This window comes from Eschscholzia californica, unplaced genomic scaffold, assembly GCF_041429995.1.
Source record: "Eschscholzia californica isolate CP2 unplaced genomic scaffold, dmEscCali1.0.p SCAF_1, whole genome shotgun sequence".
NCBI lineage: Eukaryota > Viridiplantae > Streptophyta > Magnoliopsida > Ranunculales > Papaveraceae > Eschscholzia > Eschscholzia californica.
The window spans coordinates 43,179,648-43,199,268 of record NW_028238198.1 but is presented as its reverse complement, the minus strand read 5'-3'; the positions used below and the strand labels follow the sequence as shown (position 1 = coordinate 43,199,268).

General features: G+C 38.7%; 1 protein-coding gene across 5 annotated transcripts in view; it reads right to left on the bottom strand.

The window, feature by feature from the left end:
• Window positions 1-3,446: 3,446 nt before the first annotated feature.
• LOC147566996 (spatacsin carboxy-terminus protein) overlaps window positions 3,447-19,621 on the bottom strand; it is a 31,835-nt gene continuing 15,660 nt past the window's right edge. For 3 of the 5 annotated variants that reach the window (XM_086653592.1, XM_086653591.1, XM_086653589.1), the window contains 21 exons: window positions 18,829-19,048; window positions 18,251-18,748; window positions 17,988-18,173; window positions 17,578-17,871; window positions 15,978-16,625; window positions 14,738-15,137; window positions 14,461-14,603; window positions 12,417-12,587; window positions 11,973-12,185; window positions 10,945-11,499; window positions 10,805-10,864; window positions 10,145-10,476; window positions 9,495-9,915; window positions 8,879-9,346; window positions 7,993-8,109; window positions 7,756-7,877; window positions 6,314-7,061; window positions 5,741-5,995; window positions 5,469-5,651; window positions 4,773-5,111; window positions 3,447-4,670 (listed from right to left, as the gene is read on the bottom strand). In XM_086653592.1, coding sequence (XP_086509718.1) covers window positions 3,921-4,670; window positions 4,773-5,111; window positions 5,469-5,651; window positions 5,741-5,995; window positions 6,314-7,061; window positions 7,756-7,877; window positions 7,993-8,109; window positions 8,879-9,346; window positions 9,495-9,915; window positions 10,145-10,476; window positions 10,805-10,864; window positions 10,945-11,499; window positions 11,973-12,185; window positions 12,417-12,587; window positions 14,461-14,603; window positions 14,738-15,137; window positions 15,978-16,625; window positions 17,578-17,871; window positions 17,988-18,173; window positions 18,251-18,748; window positions 18,829-19,048 — 7,123 coding nt within the window. In that variant the 3' untranslated portion in view covers window positions 3,447-3,920. The remainder of the gene's footprint in view (window positions 4,671-4,772; window positions 5,112-5,468; window positions 5,652-5,740; window positions 5,996-6,313; window positions 7,062-7,755; window positions 7,878-7,992; window positions 8,110-8,878; window positions 9,347-9,494; window positions 9,916-10,144; window positions 10,477-10,804; window positions 10,865-10,944; window positions 11,500-11,972; window positions 12,186-12,416; window positions 12,588-14,460; window positions 14,604-14,737; window positions 15,138-15,977; window positions 16,626-17,577; window positions 17,872-17,987; window positions 18,174-18,250; window positions 18,749-18,828; window positions 19,049-19,621) is intronic. The other 2 variants (XM_086653593.1, XM_086653590.1) reach the window with 1 other exon arrangement.

The window sequence follows — 19,621 nt, the reverse complement described above, 5'->3', positions numbered from 1 at the left end:
ATGAATATCTGGGTTGATGAGAGAGAAAAAAAAAATTATAAAGAGAAACAATTTGGAGAAAATGAACCACAAAGAGTTTTTAAAGAGAGAAAACAATTTGGTTGATGTGAAAGAATTAAAAGAATTAAAAGAAGGATAACTTTGAAGAAAAAAGTTTGACTTTAACGGTCAATATACGGTAACAGAAAAAATGAGGCTATCTTGGTATTTTTGATAAACTAGTAGAATAGGGAAGAAGTTGGTCATAAACTAGGGGTCATTTGGGAAATAACCCTTACATTAACCCACCTTCAAAGTTAACAAATTCTCGAAGAATCTAGTGCCAATCAGTATAGTGATGTAAACCCACATATTACTATTTCACTCTATAGATTTTTTAGTCTAACCAAAAGGTCCAAAACTATCTTATATATTTTGAACAACTATTTAAGGAACATGAAAAATTGTTGAGGAAAGAAAAACTTGTGAGGGGTCGAAATCGCGGGTTAAGAAGTCAAGAGGACTGGCTAGTTGACCGGAAGTCGGACCTTCACCTGTTTAATATTTTTGCGATCACCTCCGACGTCTTTGGGCTTATACCTGTGGCAAGAGAAAAAAACACACGTGACCTTAAGATCCCTGGGACACCGAGATGGTGCCGGTCAAAGGGGGCTCTGCAGTCAAGTCAGTAAGCTTGCAAGAAAAGTAATGAATACGTGGATGATATCCCTAGAATGTTACCGTTGAGGAGAATGGTCGGAGTTTAGGCATGACTTGTAGAGTCGCTGGAGCTCGATCACTACGGATGGACTGACTTGGTTGGAGAGAGGTTATGACAGTCTCTGGGGTTTGTCCTTGACTAAGGCAGCCTGGTGAAGTATGCCTTGTTCGGGGGTATGCACCGTAAATAAATAAAGTGAAAAGCCTCAGGTGTCTAACCTCGTAGATAATCGCATGGGTGAATCAAAGATGGGCTGACCTCTGGGAGAGATAAAGTAGCTTGCCTACTTTGATCGTCAGGAGAGAGAAGGATATGTCGCCCTTTCTTGGTAGAATGTGGCTGGTTGTCCAGGAGAGAGAAATGTAGGTTGCCCTTCCTTGGTCGTCAGGTCGCCCATGAGAGAGAAATAGATACAGACCCTTGATAAAGTCCTGTACCTGGAAGGGTTCTGCATCTGACAAGGGTCCTGCACCTGGGTGTAAGATCCTCAACCTCGTATTTTGTAAGTCCACGTACCTCGGTGGATGATAAGGTTTTGTCTCCTCTACGAACAATACTTGATAATGTCATCTACCTTGGTGTAAGACCGCAATCGTATTTAGGTGAGAGGAAGGAAGCAAGACTATGCGATGAAGCGACACCTATCAAAGAGCAAGACTCAGACGATCGAGTGTTTTAGTCGGAAGCCACCCTACTCAACGAACCCGAACCCAACATAAACTGCACCATTATACAACAACCGAACCTTCCCCGGTCATCAACTCTAACCCCAACCGTGACTCACCCACCAAGAATCGATCTCGAGCAATCCACTCACTCGACCGACACCGAGAACAACCATTTGGGGTCCTCTTCGGCTTTTAGCCCCTCTTAGCGTATTCGAATGGAAGTACCATCTTATGACATGTCCATAAATATTGAAGAGTTCTTAGATTACGTCTCCCGTCTAGAGATTTTTTTCGACGTCATGCAAGTACAAGGTCAAGAACAGGTACGACGCGTCACCGGTTATTTATCTAAAACCGCTCTTACTTGGTGGAAACAAGAGTCTGAACGTCGACGCTTATTGAAAAGTTCCTTCTCTTTCTTCTTAGTTAGAACTGAAACTACTCATGTTGGCTAGGTTCCTCCCTCTGGATTATGAGAACCAACTATGCTTTGAATATCTTCGTCGCCGACAAGGAAGACGATCTGTCGAAGAGTATGCTTCTGAATTCATCGCCTAAGCACAATACTCAACTTACCCGATTCGAATCAATGAAGGTGGAAAAGTTCAAAGACGGTCTTCGAAACGATCTTAAAGACCTCGTTAATCTACGATCCTTCTCGTCAATTTCTAAATGTATCAGCGTTGCACGATCCTTTGAGCCAGATTCACGAACCCTATACCGTGGCCATACAACACAGAATAAATCAGTCCGCCCAACACCGGAAGAATCGAACCACACAAAATCGACCCATGATGCCTCTAAAACCGCAGCCGATAACCCGTATAAGAAGCCTCCCCCGGTTAAGTGTTATTGTTGTTATGAAACAAGTCACTATTCCAATACTTGTCATCTAGAGGCAAAGCCTATAGTGTAAAGAAACAATTGGAGTCAAATATGGTCGGGCATGTGGCCCGGACTATGGATGGGTCAGGCATGTTATGGCAAGCCCTATAAGGTGGATCGGCCAGGCCAAGCCCACTTAAGGGGCTGCTTGGTCGACCACACTAAAGGGTATCTAGATTAGATAAACTCCCCATCTGGGAATCCCACTCAAAGTACGACTTTGAGTCCTTTCTTTTCTGTGGTCCATATTGAGACATAATTTGATTAAGATTTTGATTATTCGAGTATTTATATAAGGACCTCACAAGAATAAGAAAAGGTGTGAATTCTTCTCAAGAGCAATTATATCTCTGTCACATTAAGCACAGATAGAAACAAAGAAAAAAAATCTCAAGCTATATATCTAGTGTAAAAGAAGAATTTGTTCTTTGTCTAACTGTTAAATAGAGTTTTTGCTGAGTTGAAAGGCGAACGATCAAGTCGATTGCTCAGGCGTCGAGCTGCAAATTGGAACTCTTCATCTTTGGGAAAAGGTGTTGAATTTAGCTTGCGCGAAGCAATACAAGATATATATTTGACTTTCTAAGTCATTATTAGCTTATACATGAGATCTTGACAACCTGATATTAGACGTATTTTATCATGTCGAACTGGTTCTCACTTCAACTCGGCCTAATAAGCCCGAGTTGAAATAATATTGGGCCACACGTTTTGTTGAGACATACATCATAGTCTTGCTCGAGACCATCCGCCATGGCTGAGTTGGGTTGTTTTGGGTCAGTACATTAACAAAAATCAACTAAGATATCCAAATTAAATTGTTAGGCCCAACACGACCCATCCTAACATCCGAAAGGTTTATCCCAACCCTGGCTTCTTGCCGGTATTGGTCAGACTACACCGTCAGATTGAAAACCAAGTCTAGCTTGAGCTGAAAATTAACCCGAACTTGCTCGGCCCATTTAGGGATCGGTCTGGGCCGCCCTTAAATGGGTCGGTGTTGAGCTGGACTGACCAGATAAGCACCTTTACCCATGGTAACTTACAAAATTTAGAGAGAGACGTGCATGAATGAGATTAACAAGTGACAAGACAAAAAAGGAAAAGAGAAATTAGAGAGCAGAGAGGAAAAGGAAAAACATTTAAAAAAGGAAACTAAGAGAGACAACCTACTCTGGTTCGAAGGTTTGCTCTTCCACCCAAAAATCAAATCTTTCATGTAAAAAATCATAACTCCTTCAGATTCTACAATTTCTTCAAAATCAAGTATCCTATTAATTTACATATACTCACACCCCACACAAAAACTTGCACCTTTCAGACAAACATATATTAATAATAATTACCACATATAAAAACTACATAGTAAAAAGAATACAACTTCCATTCCCCCACTGCTCAAAGAATCAATTTCACCTATCTCATATTAATACTTCCCATCTTTTCTCTTCCTATGGTAGAAGCATTTCTGAGCCCTAGTTCTTCCATTGCAGAAAGTAAACTCCCTTTCCAAGCTAAAAGAACGCAACAATAACTTTACCTGACGTTGCGGGATCCAATTTATACGTGGTTCCCGCAGTCTTATGTCCAATCCTAGATATCAAAGCTCATGAACCCTGCGATCATCAAATATCAATATCAGTAGTTGGTGAGGTGATTTCTCTCTCTCACATGAGAGGAAGGTAAGCCCCGCCATGTCCCCTCCTCAGGACAAGTGGGCCTGCAGTTTCAGGCACTTTATCTAAAGCCTTATTGCATATGTTTATGACGTCATTGAACCCAGTAGCGGCCGTAGCAAGTTGAACCCGTAATCTTAGATCTCTTGTCCTCCTCAATAGACTCCTAAATGATCTCCCGAGGTGCTTTAACCATTCTGCCGGTAACCCACCTGGCGAAAGCCACACGGATAAGTGTGATTGGTCACCTCTTGCCGCCACTTCCGTTCTGTAAAACTTAGCCACCTCAGCAAGCATCGAAGGCTGAAGTGGCAACACTGATACAAACTCTGCCACAAATTGCTCGGTTAGTTCCGGTTTGAGCATTTGGTTCCATAGAACCAAGGCCCACTCCCCTGGTTGGTTCAATCTGTAGGCTTCGGCTACGATTAGTGCTTCTAGGAAACGAGATTGCTCGACAAGAACTCGTCGTGCATTTGTTTCAGATAAATTGAGCCAGTAGACGTCAGGCATTCGGATCTGGAGTGATATAAGGGACGCTTGGGCGCACGCATTTCTAGTCTTGTTTCCAGCATCTATTGTGGAATGAACTTGTGCGGCCTCGATGAAATAACGCATTGATTCTAAGAGGTCTTCGATTTGCTCTCTGTCGTAGCGGAGGAACCACTGCCTTATTGACTGCTTGGCTTGTGACTCTAGTAGTGAAGCAGTTTCATGCTTCATATTAAAGTGATTATAAACCTGTATAGTAATAAAAAAGCAAGTAATATTAGTCTTGTTATATCATGTCAGAAACCACCTAAAGATGAAGGATGAAAGAACTCAGTGAGTTCATGAACAAACCATAGCAAATGCATCGAGATCGTGAGGATTGAAATGCCTGAGTGATGTGAGAACGGACAGTCGAAATCCACGGACAGATTCTGCTGTACCAGTGGTACTTTCTGCAGATGAATACTTCTGAAGAAGAATCTCCAGCTGACCATTTTCTATAAGAATTCCAAGAATGAAATTCAAGGCGTGGAAGTTGCTTACACCCGTTACCAGACGAGCCAAACATGAAAAATCCCCCTCGGCCACGTAAGATTCCACCCTTGTTGCTGCAAGAGCTACAAGAACATCCACTCCATCCAGACAAGCAGAAGATTTGTAGAAGTGGTGGGACAGAATGAGAAGTTCAACCTGAACATCAACGAATCATTGCGTGAAGGACGAAAATATTTTATCAATTTCATCTCAACTGAAGGAAATAGTCATACATGTACTAACGGATCTACGAACTAGGATAACAAAGATACCCTATGGGTGCTAAAGGAATGTTAAAGAGAACTACAGCTCCAGGTAGCAATAAGATTGAAAAGCCGAAGGGTTTTTTGACTTTACCCCCTCAAGATAGAATCAAATGATAAAACAAGAGACCTATTACTCAACCAAATAGTAGAAGGGGCTGCAAATATGATAATCACATAGGCCAGTGTCTTTGGCAAAGAAAGAATAAATTAAGATACATTATATTTAGAAGAAATGGAAAAAAGGTACCTCGCATGCATGCGGTACTTCTTGCCCTGTTATAACAAGACGCATTAAAGCATGGCCGATTTCTGGTTCTGAAGGACAAAGATCTGCCCACTTCAAGAAGTCGGAGAGTCTCCATAAAAGAGGAGCAGGCCCCTCTTCTGTTTGAGAATCCATATATCCTCCACGATGTGCAGCCAATAGACCCTATCATAATGCATTAGGTAAAAATTTACAATAAGTCTAAACATATGAATCTTCCAACTACCACCATTGAAAAATAAGAAAACAGTAACCTTGAGAAAAGATTCGGCAAGAATCTGAGCAATACTAGCTGGTGCCATGGAATGAGTCTGCACTAGGAGCTTCGCTTCCTCAAGTGAATCTTGTGCTTTCAGAGAAAGTAACTGAAGAAGTTCAAGTGGTCGCTTTCCAAAAGCTTCAGAAAATGAAATTTCCAACACGTTTGCAGCTTTCAAAACTGCTATAATTCTCTTACATAGTCCACCCCCACCATCTTTTTTGCATTTGGTTGCTAAGCTTTCCAAGACCTGTAATTGGGTAAAAATATGTAAGTATTCAACTAGAACAGGTATCCTTTTGGTTAACCAGATCCATCACCCATGAGTTTACCTAAGGAAAGAATACATAAATATATATTAATGATCAAATCTAAAATTCTTTGCAATTTGTTATCAAAATAGAACAATTAAATACAAGATAAGATCAAATCATGCAAATGATGTTCCCTGCCAAGTTAAAACTTCTATCAGCAACATGACAAGAAAATGAGCGATTTATATTCTAAACCTCGTACAAAATGTTTAGGGAAAACCACCAAATAACAATAGAGAGATCTAGAACAAAACCTGCAGAGGGTCGAAAACATATTCGTCTTCCAGTACATCGTATGACTGAATAATTGAAAGAACTTCAGCATCCAGTGCTGATGAGGAGACTTCACTGCGACTAGGAGTTGCAATGGCCGCCACCTTTAGAGCAGCATCTACAATTAAAAATTCAGCCGGCACATTTGATGGAGAGAGTTTATGTTGAAGCTGCTGAGCAGCTGCTACTTGACCAAACTCCAGGAGAGATAGAACAGCCCTTTCCAACTCTTCTTGTCCAACTCTCTCCTCCCACTTTGAAACAGATGTCTCCATTCCAGCGTCCTCATGAAGTGGCGAACTTTTAAATAGTTCAGTACTATTCCTCGAATCGCTGGGCGAGCTGGCTCCATCATCCAGATCACTATTTTTGTCTGCCGAGTCCATTATCGACCTTCTTGAAGGAAGATAGCTTTTGGCTCTACGTTTTGCCTTCGCAGCAGCTGGGGGAATAGCATCCAGTACTTGTGATTTGCGTGTCTGTGTTTGGTTACTTTCCCTCGTGTCATTTCTCTCTGTAGCTCCAATCCTTGTTGCATTTAAATGATTATCCATCTTTCTAATAATACTTGCAGTCTGTTCTATTATACTAGAGCTATTGCCACTCATTAAATTCTGACCAGAAATAGGCGAGGTGTACTCTCCTTCACACTTTACCTCAGCTTCTGATTCAACTGCCAAGAGCCACACTCTAGTCTCAATTTCCCGCAGAAGAGACAAAGGATACACTCTGTACAAAACATAGATTTGTTTTAAGGAAAATTAGCACAGAAATGCAAAGCTGGGTAGCAAATATAGGAAGTTCAATAACATAATTCTGGCCAAATATTCAAATTAGTTAACAGACCAAGTGATGTAAACCAGTTACAAACTAAGCCAGGACCTGGTACCCTAACCCAGTAAATCAAAGACAAGGAGAAGGTAGCCTGTCTCCTAAATTTACTCAAATCCTTCTTTTACTTTATTTTATTTACTACTTTATCTAAGAAATAAATATGGATAGTTATTATCTATTTAATTGAGAATTATTAAAGTTTCCTAAACTGAGTAGGAGATAAGAAGACACAAGTAAATATAGACTGCAAACGGAATACCCTACCATCTATAAAGAGGCTTTAATTGATCAATTTGTAGAGTTGTTCAGTAGAGAGTTTTTCAGAGAACTGCTAAAACTTGTGACTTCATTTATAAATTAGTTATAAAATTTCTTTTAGTACAGATGGAAAACTAGAAATATCATTGGCGTGTAAACCTCCGGTGTAGCTTCCGCCAACATGTTTACATCAAATTGGGATTCTGAAACATTCTGAGAAAAATACATGGAACTGATTCTGTCGTTCTGATCAGTACCAGAGGCGAACATAATACACCCATAGAAATCCAAATTTTAGAAATTTTGAAGTACGATATGAGAAATCACTTACGGACTAGACATGGTTATGGTTCCACTTAACCACTGCAAGGCTAGTAGCAGAATATCGTGCAGTTCTCTTGCTGGGATATCTTTCTCCACAGCTTCTGCATGCTTGAGGAAAAATAGTCCTGCCTGTATACAAATTGACAGCAAATACTGTCAACAGACGCATAATTACGCAACCTGCAGAAAGAGGCAGCTAGTGTTTCTCCAATGATATTACAAAAAAGATTAGCATGGGCTGGACCTGTAATGCAGGGAATGAGTATCTTATAAAAAGTGTCTGGCAGTGGCCCCATAATGCAGCTCTTTCTTCTGGGACATCCCATAGGAATTCCTTCCACTCAGTTACCATAGCTTCAGCCTGCAATAGAAGGTAAGATAAATAACATGTTACTTACATACAAATTACAATATACTCGAACAGCTCAATCTTACGGGAATATCAATATTAACCAAAAAAAAAAAAGGACAAATGGAAATCCAACTCCAACCAAGAGAAACACATCTAACTATCTAAGCATAATAAACTCTACTCAGGAATAAACTAGATGTTTCAAACCACTTAAGATCCTTGGTTAAGAATCATTTAAGCTAAAGCTCAAGCTGGTTCGTAGCGGAATAATGGATACATCAGGTGTGTGGATGTATCATGGAGAGGAAACAAATCTAACAATTATATCACGTTTGGTCCCGCAAAATTGGAGCATTTACTGCTATTCTGGCACTCACAGAGGATCCATCAATTATTCTTTTATAAGCTCAATCTCATCTCACTAGAAATCTTATGCACGCATAGGCCCACAGTCATTATCAAGTGCCAGTATCAGGATCTTGTCACCATCCAACTATTTACTGCTTCTACCCTTTCCTCATAAATGACACTTATTGCCACTTTCTTTCTCTTTATCTGTTATTAGACCAAATATATTCTAGGGAAAAGCATTGTTTAGGGATTTACTAGGTGTTGGTTTATTATTATTTTTTGTAGCTTAAAGAACTAAGAAAATTCAAGCGCCAAATTTGGAAGGATCAACACCAGTGACCGGACATCTTCCATGTACCTTGGTGACCATTAAGTCAGGACGCAATGAGCAAAAAACCTTTAGTATAAGATTTTTGCGGTACTACACCTGTGTTTCAGTAACATGATGAGATGCCGATTCCCATGGTGCACCACTTGCCTCCAACTGCCTTGCCCAATTACGAGCTTGTTCCCAGTGCCTGTTATTTTCTAATGCGGTTAAAAGTGAAGCGTCGTCTAGAGTTTCATTCCCAAGGTACAAGTCATCCTCTTTCCGCAGAGAAGGCTCAGCTAAATTAATTTTCCAATAAAGTCTCCGAAAGTAAGTTGCAGCAGATCCTCCATCTCCAAAATCAGTTGCAGCCAGGAGTTGCAACAAGCATCGTTTTTCATATGCAGAAGGGCAGGTCGATAGCATTGCTTTGGCAGCTCTAACAGCAGTTGAGCCTATCCATGAAACTCCGATCTGCCCTTTTTTTCCTATATTTGCCTTCGTCGGGAAAGTTTCTTCCTTGATTCTGGCTGAAAAGGATGCCAGATGTGCAGATGCTTCAGACAGCCGCATCTGCGAAAATGCCTAAGAGCAAACATGGGAAACTAATCAAAATTGACAGCCCACAAGAGATACAGAAAGAAAAGGCGGCGAGCAGAGAAGTTACAAAAAATGTTACAATGACAATCACAACAGAATGGTTTCCGTTGCATTCAATTTTCTGAATACAAACCTGAAGGGAGCGGACAAATGGTAGCAGAGAACATGACGGGAGAAACATTTCAAAAGCCCTAAGCAGAGGTAGAAAAAGGCGTTGTTCACAAAGAACTGAGACCATCTTGGCCAGTGAAGCAGTTCCTTCATCGGGATCACTTAAAACTTTGATATCCTCGCCCTCTAGGTTTCTTTTTTCTTCTTCAGGAGAAAGTTCCAGAGGCACAGTTACTCTGACAACATCAGTATTGCTAGAGACGTTTGACACTTCAGCAGCTGTGGCAGATTTCATCAGGCATGTTCTTTTCGCACTCCTTCTATTGTAATGAAACGTAATGTCTCTACTTCTAACTGGTAGTGAATTGGTAGCTGCAACTGCTGCTCCAACATTATTTGCAATCTGAGAGGAAATGTCATTCACCTTGATGGATGAAGTCTCCCTGCAAAAAAACTTCTCAAGTAAGTCCTATGACCAAAAGTTGAATATGAAAAGGAACAAATATAGAAGAACCATAATTGGATATAGACAAGAATAAGAGGCAGAGCGTATTTTAATAAATACAGAGAAGAAACCACTGATTATGTGGCCAGTAGTCAATTAAAACAGAATACTTCCCACATAAAATAAATGTATAAACTACAGAAATAATTGGAACGAAAGAAACTAACCTTGCTGCTGTGATCTCCAGCCATACGGTTAAGCAAGACAGAGGAGATACATCTGAAAAACATGAAGCAATCATTGCCAAAAGAGACCAACGCAAGTCTTTTGCTCTTAAAAGAAGAGCCTCCCCAGGACCTTTCTGTTTCTCACATTCAGCAAGAATTCCAAAAAGTTCTACAGGAGTCATCACGTTGTTTTCCGTTGAGAACGCTATTTCATCATTTCTTCCCTTAGGGTCTGAATTTGATGGACTAGATTTCCTTCTTGTCGAATACATGCTTTTTAGTACTGTTAAAATGTGGATCTTGAGTCGTGGATCGGTGAACTCCTTAGATGCCTGAAATACAACAAACAAATGAATTAGATCAAAGTTATATCTTTTGACTTTGGAAAAGCAAAATGTAATCCGTCATCTTTTCAGCAGTCCTCACTCAGCATAAAAACTCTCAACTCTGTATGACATGGATGAGGTAAGGGTTTAGATATCCAACACCCATATAAGGTATCCGCATTAGCAACCGAATAAATCGTAAAATAAGGCCGAACGCATAGACATGTTATTGCTTTTGTTGTTAGCTCCTTTTATCTTTCTTGGAACATTTTTATAAAGAATCACCCATTGCCTAATTATACACAAGCGAGCGATAGTATGTAATGAAACTTACCACTTGGATAGTTGCATCATATGGGTGCCCCACAACTTGAGCCTCAGTCAGAAACCCAACCTAAAAAAAATTACCAATCTCAACTTAAGAAACATCAAAAGTAATATAAACAATCTAGGAGCTAAAGAAAGATGAGGTACCCAGTCGTTGTCCTTCGCTAGTACAGCAAGATATTTTGTGCTCAAGGGCATCTGGTGCATTTGACAAAAAGTTGTAACCAAACTCCAGTGCTGGCTTGCAGCTTTCTGTTGAGACCTGGACTCAGTTCCATCCCCCGTGCCACTTGATAACCAAGATCCCGCATCAACCATCAATGGCAAGCTTACCTTTTCCAAGTGCTGTAAAACGGCAAGTACAGCTCGTGAAGGTCGCTTACTGACTTTAACTGTATTAGGGGTCTCATTTTGCTCAATACTGCTGGTATTTTCATGGTGTAGGTAATCATCTGCCAGAGCCCGAGCTAGAGAAACTGAAACATCACCTTCACGGGGTACCGCATGGAATGCAGACCCCTTCGGCGAAAAATGCTGAAACTGCTCATTGTACTGACTGGACTTATAGAAAGAAGATATTCGTCTCAGAGCAGCAACGTCTACACGAATCATACCAGCAGATAATCCAGAGAGCTCCAAAAGGAAGGCACATGAGGCAACCAACATTGAATCCTCAAAGTGCGAAATCGCAAGTGGCATGACCTGAAATAGTATATGCAAAAGAAGTGACTGAACTGCTGACAAAAATATCCCTATTTCAATCATTATACCCAAGGGTAGAGCACTTTCCTAGTCATTCACTGTTAATCTTTCTCCCTCATTCAATGATGGATCATGATTAATGCAAATAAGATTCTAGAGGTGATATCGAAGTACTGCAGAACTCCTTATTTACACCAACTTTTCATCAATTACGTAGCTTATTAAGGTTTTTGGGGTTTCCCAAGTGTTTATAATGTATGAGTTATGACTAACATAATTTATGCATGTTACTCAATTACAAAAGAAGGAAAAAAGGAAAGTTAATTTTCAAATTTCAGTTTGTTCTGAACTTCTGATTATTATTTTGAAAAGCATAACAGATGTGGTTAGAACTATTTTAATAAAACCAACTACCAAAGATAACATATACTGAACAACAGATCTAGAATGTACTGAGAAGGGTCTGTGCATACAGTTGCAAGAAGAGACTCTTCAGTTTGGGTCACTGGTGCAAGAAGCATTTGAACATCGGATTGCATATTCATTTGTCCGGGCGCTGAAGCAGAAAATTGTTTCCTGTGGCTATTTTCAGATTTCAACATTTTAATTCGTAGGCCTAGAAGATGATTGAAAGCTGCTAATGCACGTCCCCTGTGCAAGTGATGCTCAATCCCAAAAGCGGTTTCCTGTAACAGGTCAAACCAGAGCGCAAATGACATTATAACATTATCTCATCAAGTACATGAATCAAATTCAGACCAAGAACAAAATTTCGTAACAGTAGCTTATACACATGATTAATTTTGTTCATCATCCACTAAAAGTAGACGCTTATCACCAAATGCACAGAAAACACTTGAGAATAATATAATATAATTATTGAAAAAAAAAAAAAGTATCAGTTCGATGACTCAAACCTGTAATGAAGACGCATACAGCTCCTTCTCAACACTTTTCTGGATAGCAGCTTCCCACGACATTGCACTAACCTCAGAATTTTCATGTGCACCAATCAAAAAGTTAATATCTCGGTGCAAATATGATTCTCCTGCTGATACCCCTGCTAGCGATTGCCATCCAAAAGGGCCCTATAATGACAACACGAAAGAAACACAGTAAATCATTTGAACAAAGAAAAAATCAATAAGGTTGCCTAGATAAATAATCTAGCAGAGATAAAATTATATTTCTAATTTTTTACAAATCTAATCTAACACTGTAGATACAATAAATAAATACCACAAACAAAGTTATATTTCTCAAGATTATATACTCAGTTCCAACCCATGTTGCAAAGGGAAGAAATTGGGATGATTTAGAAAATGTAGAGACAGAAATCAGCAGTGAGGAAAGAGAAAGGTAGCATTCAGGGATTCTTTTTTTAAGAAACTAGCATTCAGGCATTTGATCTAGTACTGATCTTCAAAGTCCATAGTGGAGAGTTTTAAATCTTTATATAGACTCGACTAGTCGACTGAGAATATTTTTTATTGAAAATTTGAATGAATATATTAAAAGAAAAAATATATAAAAGCTTGAAAGGGTAGCTAAAGGTTAACAGGATTCTTCACGACATCCACGCTTCCCAATTTACGACAACAACAAGAAAAGAAAGATTTTTAAAGGACTCTAAGAATATGAGTTTTATACTTTTAGTACCGCAATCTACTATTATTTGATATCCTTAAGTAAGTACTTTCTACAATTTACAACAAAATAGAAAGTCCTGACTGATAGTAATTCAAATATCAGCCACCTCTATTGAACTGGGTTAGGAGTCTTAGGACTCCTTAGGAATCAGGACACAATGCGGCAGTTACAATAGATCGTAAAAGGGACGTGAATGGATCTGGTTAGCCAAGATGTTTACAATGGGCTAGAAAGCTGACTTGATCCCAATCATGATTTCTAGAAGACAATGGAGTTTCTTGATGTAACTGGAACCGCTATTCTGTTCGCTGGACAGCCAAATCAGTAGCTTGAAACAACAGATTGGTAGATTTTACCCAGGTCCACGAGTTCATAACCAATTAAATTGAAGAGATCAGGTATAAAGAGAAGCACATAATTAATAATTTGCACCAAGGAACGAAATTTCGGTCGGTCCAAAAGTGGAAACGTTTCGTAGAAACATTTTGGTCAGTGTGGAAATCTTAAAATCCACAAGAAATGATAGAAATATGATGCAACTATGTATAACAAGATTATTAAACCATAACGAAGCATAAAAATGGTGTTTCTAACGGATTAACAAAATCTATTAGTTTGAGGGAGTATTAACAATTACACGCCTACGTCCGGAGGTAAGTTGAATAACTTTTAGGCTATAACACGGAAAAGATAACATTCTTACTGGTAATAGTTCATAGTTAACAAACTATGTTAGTTTGAGAAGGCATTGTCAATTTCACACTTATGGCAGGGGTGTTACTAAGATAAAATCAATTTTGGCAGTTAAGTTAGGGCGTAAATCATTCAAATATATTTAAAAAACATGACATAAAGAACAAGAGATATCTATGAGAAATGAAGATGAAAAAGATGAAGGAAAAGATATGTTTCTAGTATTAGTTTCTCTGGATGTTTTAGTAGATTTCTATTATATCGGTCGAATTTCCCTCGTGTCGGTGGAAACTATGCAGGAAATAGTTGTAATGATTTCCTGAACCTAATCTAAATTTAGAAAACGTTTCGCGAAATTTCATTTTACTGACTTTACACATTGTTTATGTTGCAAGCAAAGGACAAAACAGCCCACACTGAAACTCTATATTCTAACGTTGTAAATGCTGAGGAAAATATGTTCAAATAAGTTCAGTAGAAATTCACTTAACTTTTAACATCAGATGATTCAAGTCTTAACCTAAAGTTGAAGTACTTAAATAAAAGGTGTCAAGAAAAAACAAAAATGAGAAGAGTCATGGACCAAAAGTTAAGCTGTAAAAGGTGGAAAAGAATAACCTGCACAAAAAGCTGAATCAGTCTCCGCATGGGCTTCGAAAACCAGCACGGAAGCATTTGAACCAGTGAAGTATCACGTCCAGCAGAAGAGAATATAGTCTCACGCCAGTTTAAATAGTCAGCTAAAGGTGAGTTGCCAAATACTGCAAATGGAAAGGTAACTTTTAGATTCATGGTCAAGAAAGAATTAGACCAAAAAATTGGGGAAAATGTACCAAACAACTCTTAAGTAAAGCCAATCCAACTGGAAACAGATAAGAATGAAGCTAAAACTAACCATTCTTGGCATCAGGAGCCGAAGATATGCCGGTTGCATCATGTCCAAAGCAAGCAGCAATTAAAGCACGCCAAAGTGTGGGGAAACGTTGAAGGGTGGGCCTTAGGTTCTCCAATGTGCACTGGGCTGAAGAATTCAAATGCCTACTTACGCTGCCACTGAACAGGCATTTTTGGATTGGAGAAGGAGCATAGATCAGGGTTGCTAAAGCAGCCATCTCTCCTCCTCCTTCTGCCATGTCATCAACAGTGTGTATTACTTCTTCCATATCCAAGACATTGAGTTTACCACCTAGAACTACATTTTTTGATGCAATAGCTCTCGCGTTAGACAAAGATGCATCATATTCACAACCCTTGATTCTCGATAGCAACAACCACTTTGCCCATTCACAGTCTCCCTGAAATGTTTTGACATATTAGCACATTACGAAGCATAGCTTAACTTGCAGCATGAGCACCTATAGTGAAAAGTTGCCAAATCACACTTCGCAATGAAAACAAAGAAAAGAAGAAAGTAAGAATCACAAAGTAATAGACAATCGTGATCATTAACCTACGAACAAAAGCAAAGCTATACTACAATTTGGATCTTCCCAAGTATCAGGCCCATTCGAAACTTCCCTGTCCTGATAAAACTTAACTTTGTTAAGAGTCCTAAAAAACGTAACATGACTAATGATGAACTGGCAACTCATAGGTTAAGATCACAATTATAATTATTATCTGCCTTACTTCAGGCTTTCTTAAAATAATACATATGTACAAGATAGTCATCATTTAAGATCATACAATACATAAAGACATAATAATATAGGTTCATCTTTTTCTACAAGCACTTTCAAAACCTACACAGAGAACCATCAACAGTTGATCATTATCTTCATATAAAATTGACCTAATTGACTTGTGACCTAATTGACTTGCCAATCTGTTCTGGTTTTGATTTGAGGGCTAAATGATGTGGAGGGAACCTTCTTTTGGCTCATAAGAAATCTATATCTATAAATATTAAATAATGTATCATTACATTCTTTTAAGACACCAAGTCACTCGTCTGAATTTTAGTGCAGAACAAATTACTATTGGTAGAAAATCAACTAAATTCTAAACAGTAAGCCAAACATCACAAAATAGTTAATAAAAATATTACATACAGGTTTAAAACAAAATGAATGAAAATGGATCTACAGAATAATTCTCACTTGGAAAAGTAAACACAGTGGATTCTAGAGACTTACTGCAGCTTCCCGTAATGAACTAAGAGAATCATTATCCAGAACCAATTTTTGATGATCAAGGTAAAGGTCCAGAAGGTACGGTAAGTCATATTGTGCACAGTGATGTATAATGAGTTTATGAAAAGCTTGAGCTGCATCTATGTCAAATTCTCCACCATTATTGGTGACGCCAAAATCAGGTATACTCTTGATGATGTCATCCTGAATGGTACGTTTCGATAGATTGATAATAAAACCTGCACGAGCTAGAATAGGCACAATCTCTTCGGTTCCATCCCAGTACTCCCTCAAAAATATAAATCTTTTGGCAAGTTCCTGCTCAAGGAGCATTTTTATCCACACTGAACACATATTACTAACAGAATACCTCAAAATGTTTACTTTTGGCACAGTCATACACACTGTATCTAATTCTTCGGGAGAGCAAATATATTTGCCATAGTGAGAGACCCCTAAACCACATCCCTCCACTTCTGCCGACTGTAACCCATCCAAATTTATTTGGAGAGTTCCCTCAGACAATACTGATGATGGAATCAGGTCCAGAAGTTTACAAACCTCCTCCCAGTCATTGTGGCATATATGATACTCGAGCTGTGACTCCCACAGCACATGAACGCCCATAAGGAAAGGTCGGTCCAGCACTATCTGTGCAGTAAGAAAAACATAAATTATCCTGTACAAAAAGCCAATACATAAACCAAGAAGCTATGAAGAAAAATAAATGTCGAAAACAATGTACTAACATAACAAAACCAAGTGGTTGATTCAAAATCAGTTATAGCAATTCTACTTATAATATATTACAGAAATGTCATGCAATATGGATGAGATAGCAGATCACTTAAATTGGTCAAATTATAGCCCAGCGCAACTGTCCCCAGGCGATACCAAAATAGTTCAAGAATTAACACTCAAAATCACATAAAGAATTTTTTAACTTATTTTGGTGAAAGTTTCAACAACCCGTATTATAGGTTCCTTGCTCACTGATAAATAAGAAGAAATTTGTTGAAATGAAACCATCCTCATTCTGGATTTATACGAACATATCTGATCAGCCGCCAATCACAATACACCAACACTGTTGACTTCGAAGATGATTGAAATCACAAGTTCTCTTCTTTCAAGAATAATTATTTTCACATGTAATAAGATACTTATATTCAAATGAAGTTCTATCTTCCTACATCTGAATATTCCATTTTCTTTTCTTCTCTCTTATATGTTTCCTTGTCATCTATAGCCCTGTTTGGGATATGTGATACATATGGTATCTGAATTGCAAAAGCAATGACAATTGAAGAGCTCCAGAGAGCAGAATCAAACACAAAAGGGAAGAAACAGATATCATTTCACTCGCTTCTATAACATAAAAGCGTAAAAGAAAACTTCGACAAGTTCCTTAGCTGCTAAAGCCTAAAAGTATCATTACTGCACCAACAGATATCTGATGATATCACCAGTTGCAGTTGTGATAAATAATAAACTTCTACTCATGCTTAAATTTAAAGACAAGATCTCGATGTTGTTAAGTTGCACAAAAAAAATTTCTAATAATTAGAATCTGCACAAAGAGAATAGAAGATATGCAACTTACACGGTCTATGGTTCGTTGATCCCAAGCATCAGACCAGATGGCTGCAGCTGCCCAGTATCCATCCTGGTTAGTATCTTCATCTGCCATAGGAAAAGCAGAGCTCTGGCTGATACTTGCCCAAGGACCTAAAACAACTCCATCAATCTCGCCACAATCAATGATACAGTTGTTCAGTGACGGCAGGCACGTCAGGCCCAACTTGTTTGCAGGCAATGTTAAGTCAGGTGGGCCTTCTCCAACTTCTTTCCGCAGACCAGAAAAGACTTCCCAGAAATTACTGCTTGGATACAACCTCTTTTTTGCGCAAAACAAGAGAAGTGTTAGCTCATAAAAGCCCAACCAGCATAGACTCTTGTAAGATGTAAATAAGGCAATAGACCATAAGAAACAGAAGATGGCAACTAATAAACCTCAATAAGAGATATTCTCTCCAACATCTTCCAGTCATTTGGTCCCAAGAATCCATATCTTTTCAACTCATTCATGATCTGCATCCGTAGGGCTCTTCTTACAGTACCAAATAAGAGTTGTTTGAGGCTGACCTCAATGTCCTCCCCTAGTCTTTGCAACGTCGCGACGGCAAGTGCAGTTTCCCCCTATCAGTAACACAGTATTAGTACAAAAAAAGAAATAATAATAAGTCAGCTTTATTTACAGGACCACCGTATGCTACCTTCAAAAGGAGATCATAGGCAATAGCTCTTGCAACATCACGAACTTCACTGAAAGTATCGTGAGGCTCCTCTTCGGTAACTAGATTTCCGAAACGTTGGAGGTGTAGTTGAAGCACTGCTAAAGGGAGTCGACCTGAATGTAAAGCATCCTTGACAATGGTCTTCAAGTCCAAATTTTCTATTTTCCAACGTGCAATCATGTCCTTTGGATTTTCCAAGGGAATCAATATTCTTCCATGAACCTCTTCCCGTGCAAGGACAGACGACGCTTCACCTGTCCCCGAGTCCGATATTGCCAAGGTTCCAAATGGTTCTACTGCGGTCAAAGCAAACTTCTCTGTGTCATCAAATGTGGATCCAGATACTGGTAAGGACATATCAGCCTGCTTCTGTAAGTCTGAAGGAACAGCATCAAGTTTAAGAATTTGAGGATGAGGGTCATCCTGCATTGAATCTTTATCCGGCAGGTTCAACAAATCCCTACCATCTACCTGTAACTAAGAGAACATATAGAAATTAGTCAGTTGCAGAAACCTTCAAGGATTAAACTATAATCTAGAAACAGTTATCACTATACCAATCCTTGAGCCGGTTTTCTGTTGTTTGTGCTACGTCGACGCTGCAAATTCCTGATGACCTCCAGAAAATGAGCCATCTCGTGGAGCCTTTTTGAATTGCTAATTTGATCTAGTTCCCTAGCTGAACTGCTCTGGAACAGAATTTTATCTTTTTCATGCTGTAGCAACCCATACTTCCGAACCATCTTGGTTGCAAAGCTTGCAGCCAAGAACAAAAGCCTGCAAATTGTAAAAGAAGCATTAGCGAAATTGCTTCCATTTCACTTGCTCTACTTCTATATGTTTGTTGCCTTCGAATATTAGAAAAAATTTATATCTATTTTTTTTTAATAATTTGAATAAATACAAGGAAAACGAACATACTCCTTAGATCTTCATATTGAGTCCTGGGAGTTCAGGAGGACAATTTTTATGTCTTATTATTATTTTTAATAAAAGCTCCCTACATAAAGCGTTTACTATTTTCATATGAATGTTTCTAGTATGTCAATTATTTCTTAGATTATTTTTTTTTTTTTGAACTTTGTAACTGAATATAAATATTAAATGAAGGTGGGAATATACAAGTGAAAGCAAGTAAAAGAAACTAAATGATCCCAAGGAACTCTAAACTAAAAGTTAGAGTGTATGTGTCTATATATATATATATATACATATTCAGCTTAATTTATAATGAATTACACTTCGATTGAAGCTTCAGCCAACGCACTTAGTCACACAATGACATAAAATTTTACGCTATCAAAGCGTTCTTAAGCACCAAGGCGGTATGCTAAGAAGGCGTTCGTGTTG